Source organism: Athene cunicularia (assembly GCF_003259725.1).
Source record: "Athene cunicularia isolate RWA chromosome 3 unlocalized genomic scaffold, athCun1 chr3_part1, whole genome shotgun sequence".
In the NCBI taxonomy this organism is placed as follows: Eukaryota; Metazoa; Chordata; class Aves; order Strigiformes; family Strigidae; genus Athene; species Athene cunicularia.
This window is the reverse complement of record NW_020799097.1, coordinates 1,264,069-1,269,155: the sequence shown is the minus strand read 5'-3', so window position 1 is coordinate 1,269,155 and position 5,087 is coordinate 1,264,069. Positions and strand designations below refer to the sequence as shown.

The 5,087-nt window shown below is 62.8% G+C and overlaps 1 protein-coding gene across 4 annotated transcripts; it reads right to left on the bottom strand.

Annotated features, from left to right (window-relative positions):
• Nucleotides 1-6: 6 nt before the first annotated feature.
• Nucleotides 7-2,983, bottom strand: STMN4 (stathmin 4). Of its 4 annotated transcripts, none has more exons than XM_026846263.1 (5): nucleotides 2,927-2,983; nucleotides 2,420-2,515; nucleotides 1,531-1,739; nucleotides 1,165-1,356; nucleotides 7-209 (listed from the first exon to the last, which is right to left on the bottom strand). In XM_026846263.1, the coding sequence occupies exons 1-5, from the start codon at nucleotides 2,937-2,939 to the stop codon at nucleotides 150-152; spliced, it is 570 nt and encodes a 189-aa protein (XP_026702064.1). In that variant the 5' UTR covers nucleotides 2,940-2,983; the 3' UTR covers nucleotides 7-149. The 4 variants fall into 4 exon arrangements, with proteins under 4 accessions (XP_026702064.1, XP_026702065.1, XP_026702062.1 ...); XM_026846264.1 differs by having other exon boundaries at nucleotides 1,531-1,736; XM_026846261.1 differs by lacking the exon at nucleotides 7-209 and adding an exon at nucleotides 218-660.
• Nucleotides 2,984-5,087: the final 2,104 nt, after the last annotated feature.

Sequence of the window (5,087 nt, the reverse complement as noted above, 5' to 3'; positions counted from 1 at the left end):
TCCCCGAAACGAATAGGATGGCTTCACTTGTCAACTCTTTACATTCACGAACAAAGAAAGCAGAGGAACGTCCACCCTTCCACCATCCGACCTTGCGCTGCGGCAGCCTCCGCCACCTCCCCGGAGCTGTCAGTCCAACCATCGCCTCTTTACCTGGAGGCTTCTTCCTTGAGCTCCTTGTTTTTCCTCACTTCTTCCGCGTGTTTGTCCTGTGGGAGGGGGGGGAGGAGGGAAGGAGGAGGGGGGGACACGCGTTAGCTGGACGGACTTCGGGGTCCCCACGGGCAGGCCAGCGGCTTCGGAGGGGTTCGAAGGCACGAGGGCGTTCATGAGGTTCATCCCCTGAGGGACACCACCGATGGGTCAACAGCGTCCTCTCCTCCCCTGGGGTGTTTTAAGGACTGTGGAGGCACTCAGGGACAGATTGTCCTCGCCCTCTAGCTAGGAGGTAGACGTCAACCAGACGGGATGGACCGGGAGCCCCAAGGAGATGGGGTTAGCTCGGATTGTCCTTCATTATCTCGTGCTCTCTGCCTCTGACCCAAGGCTAGCTGAGGCGTTTGGAGAAGGGCACTGGGCGAGCTCCTTGCAGAAGGGATGTTTTGGAGGGAGCTGGAGGTGGTGAGGGTGGGACCTTCCGTGCTGAGGTTGGGAACAGACCTGCTTCGGGGAGAGAGAAGAGGTCTGCACAGGCTGGCAGGGTGGAAGCATCTCCTAGCATGGTAGCACGGGCCCCTCCAGCTCCTCCAGGGAGCTGACGGCTCCACGCCCTCTGGGGAAGGCACCGGGGCAAGATCTGCCACCCAGAAGGTGGGAAAATTGCAAGCGGTGCGTCAAGGCCATCAGGGTGGGATGTGGGGAAAGCAAAGGCTTTGCGTGTCTGTGGACAAGATATGGGTCCCAGCTCTCCACCCGCCGACCGCTCGTGAGCCTACGGACGCATCGGGATCCCTGGGTCCCCAGGCAGGACCCCCCCACCCCGGGTGGGATCTTGCATTTGGGTATTGCTGCAGGGTGGGAAGGGAAGAGGGAGCTCCCACTTTGGTGGTGTCCCCGGGGGGTAATGCCACGCCAAGAGCCATGCAGGGTGCCCAAGTGCCCTGTGACACCCTCCTGGACCAGCGTCCCAGCACGTCCCCCCCACCCTCCTCATCAGGGCCTCACCTTCTCCTGCAAGCGCTCCAGCATGGCCGCTAAATGGGCCTCGCGGTTCTCCTTGTTGGACTCCATCTTCTGCGCCAGCTTCTCTTTGGCCATTTTGATGAAGTTGTTGTTCTCCTCGATGGCCTTCTGGATGACCTCCCGCTCGTGCTCCCGCTTCTCCGCCAGATGCTTCAGCAGCTCAGCCTCTTGGTACTGCACAGGCAAAGCGGACACGATGGCCATGGGGACCATTAGGCCCTTCCCATCGTGACCAAAACCACCCCCTCCAAACTCAGCGACACCCCCAAAAGTGGGTGTACCCTGCTGAGCGGAGAACCCCGAGTGCAAGGTTGCGCATCCCCACAGTTCACGAGCCACTGGACCCACCTTCCTCCTCTCCTCCGCTGCCTCCAGCTTCTTCTGGATCTCCTCCAGGGACGGGTCACGCCGCCGGGGCAGGGAAGCGTTGAACTCGGGAATGCCGTCGAACGAGGGAGGCTTCAGGATGACCTCGAAGGACTGTCCCGAGGTGCGTTTGTTGAGCTCGATGACTTCCATGTCGGAGATGACGCACCAGGTGAGGTCTACAGTGTCTGCTGGGAGAGGGGCGCGGGCTGAGCGCCAGCATGGGTGCATCCCACCCCTTCGAGCAAACCATCCTGGGGTCCCACCCCCCAAGTGGGCCACTACCTTCCTTAATCTCCATGGGTTTCACCCCAATCCACACACCCTGAATTCACCCCTGTGGTTCAGCCATGGGGTGGGGACTCCAAGACCCCCATCAAAGGGGCTGAGCTGGGAATATTTGGACGAGCTGAGGGGCTGGGGATCCGGCTGAGGGAGAGGCAAGGGAGCAGGCCAGAGCTCAGTCCTCCTTTGGGGACTGGGAATGGGACCATGAAGCCCCTTTCCAGCGGCAAAGCCCCCCCCCCCGAGGGTAGTTAGAAGGAGCCCCCCACGGCTGGGCAACCTCCTCCCTTGCCGCTGCTGCCTCTGGACTCGCTGACATGAATCAGTCTGAATCACCCGGCACTGTCTGTCTAAAAATACCGAGCCCACGCCTGGCGCTTCGTGAAGTGCAGCCGCGGCAGAAGGGGGCTCTGGGGCTGGCCAAGCTCCCCCCAAAGCCCAACTCAGCCCCCTGCTTCCAGCCAGTGCCAGCACACTGCAGAGCCACCCCTCTCGGTTTGAGGGTGACCTCGCTCATACCAAGAGGGGACCTGCAGCCCCCCCAGTTCATGCACCCCTCGCCCGTGGGTGGGCAGCAGGCTCCTACCTTCATACGTGTACGCCGGCTTGTTCAGGGGGTCCGAGAGGAAACAGGAGCAAAAGAGGGAGACAAGAGGCAGCTCCTTCATCTTCTCTTTGTAAGCTGGGAAGAGATGGTGGGATTGGGGTCAGAGGGGTGGGGGGGTTCCTGCCAGGCATCCGCGGCGGAGCTGACACGTGCCAGGGAAGGGCTGGGATGGGGAGGGCATCTGGCACCAAAGTTTGCCCAGATATCATGAGCAGGGTGATCTGGGTGGGGGAAGAAAGTCATGGAAAGGGGAAACTGAGGCACGCAGCACTGGGGTGCTTTATGGCACCCATGACCTGTCACCACTGGGACGTCATGAGCACCCTGGGGCAGGGGTTAGCCCCTGGCAGATCCATGCCCGGGGGGGTTTGGATGGGGCCCTGCTCAAACGAGGGGTGCCCCAGCGTGGGGTAGGTGCCAGGGTTGGGTACAAGGGGCTGGGCAAGCCGTGCTGTCCCCTCGTGTGGCCCCGCGATGGTGCCCTACCAGCCAGCGTCATGGCGTGGAGATCCGCGGGCGTCTGCAGCAAGAGTGTTCCTGGGTCCTGGGGGAGGAAAGAGCCCGGGTCAGGGTGGGGTGTCCCAGGGGCTGGGGACGTCACCTGGCCCTGCCTGGCCCCTGCGGCGTCACGCAGACACTGGGGAGGCTGGGGGGGCACACACTGGGGTGGTGTGATGGGTATGCACTGGTGAGATGGGCACAGACTGGTGTGACAGGGACACACTGGTGTGGTGTGAGGGGCACAAACTGGTGTGATGGGCAGGCACTGGTGTGTGATGGGCACAGACTGGTGTGACATGATGGACACAGATTGGTGTGGTGGGCACACGTGTGTGTGATGGGCACAGACTGGTGTGATGGGCACACACCGATGTGGTGTGATGGACACGCGCTGGTGTGTGATGGGCACAGACTGGTGTGTGATGGTCAGGCACTGGTGTGTGATGGTCAGGCACTGGGGCGATGGCAGCAGGCGGGGGGCTGTGCCTGGCGCACACACAGCCCTTCCCACTCTGGGCTGCCCCACGTCTGCACGACCCACACATGTGCCAGGAGCAGCACGCACACGCACGCACACGCATGCACACGCACGCACACACCTACACGCACCAGCCTCCCCCCCCAGACGAGTGCGACCCCTTTGCGACCCCACCCCACCCCTGCTGCCACCCCCACTCCTGTCTGGAGACCCCCAGCCCCCAGGTTGCCCCTTGCCAGCTGACACGCCGGGACCCTCCCCTGCATCCCCCTGGGACCCTCTGGGGGGGTCCCCGTGGCTGCAGCTCAGGCGTGGGGGGACCCCTGGGACCCCCCCACCCATCAGCAGGGCACAGAGCCTCGGGGTGGGCGCAGGACCTGGCACGGGGGCAGCAGCACCCAGAGGGTCGTTAAAACCCAGATAAACCGGGATGACCCCCCCCTTCCCGGGGTTTCTGGGGGACACAAACGGGGTGTCGGTGGCATCAGAGGGGCTTCCCGATGGAAATGTCCTTCCCAGCTGTGCCAGAGCCAGGGCTGGGTTTGGTTTGGGGGATTATTCGTGGGGTTTGTTCCTATGGGGGAGGCAAAAAAATGTCCCTGCTTTAAAATAGGGAGAGTTATATCCTTGCAGGGCCCCCCCGGGAAGGGGTGATGCCCCCCACGGGCACCCGGGGGCTGCCAGATCCCCTAGCCATGAGATACCTCAACCCAGCTAGACCTGGGGGGGGGGAGGGGGGTGTCCCCAAAAAATCCTGATCCCTCATCCCCCATCCTGCTGGGATCTGACACAGGGATCACACAAATAACCTGCCCCCGCCGCTGCCCGGGGGGAGCAGGGAGAAAACGCGGGGCCACCTTCCCCAGAGATGCTCCCCCTCTTTTTTTTAGGTGACCCCCCCCCGAACCAGAGCTGGTCGGGTTTGGGGGTTACCCAGGGGTGTACCCCCACCCAAAGGCTTTGGGGTTTTGCCCTCGGCGTCTCTTGCCGAGCGCGGTGCCAAGGCAGGGTGGGGATGCTCTGATGGCTCGTGTTCTGACACGAGGCTGTGCCGGGAGCTCGGAGAGCCCAGCTCGAAGCTGCCTGCGTGCGAACAGGCAGCTGAAAGCATTTGCCTTCCTCCCACCCCCTCCCTGCTCCTTGCCTTGCCACCCTAAATTTCCATTTTCCCTGCGTTTGCAGAGGAAGAGGGGGCCTGGGTATATTTTATACCACCGAAACCCTTCTCCCAGCCCTCACGTGGCGTTCACGCCCCGGCTGGAGGATAAAATGGAGAAATCCCCCATCAGACTCAAAATGGGGGGGAAGATGGGGTCCATCCCCAGCGGTGCTGCCGCCTGGGGCGGAGGTGGGTGGTGGGCTGCCAGCCCCACTCCTCCTCGCTGGATGAAGATGCTGTTCAAGGTGTTGGGGGGCTCCTCCAAGAGGGAAACCCCTCCCTGCTGCTCCCTCTCTGCTTCCCAACCCCGGTGCCCCCCAACCCAGCCCATGGGGAGAGGGGTGGGGTTGGGGCCCTGCCGCTGCTGTCACCCCCGGGCTGAAATCTATCCCCCCCAGGCTAAAACCTGTCCTCCGAAAGCTAAAACCTTCCTCCCAAGGCTAAAACCTCGCTCAAACCCCCAGCGCAGAAAGGCTGCGGGAGCGATCCCGCACAGGGTGAGGCACACG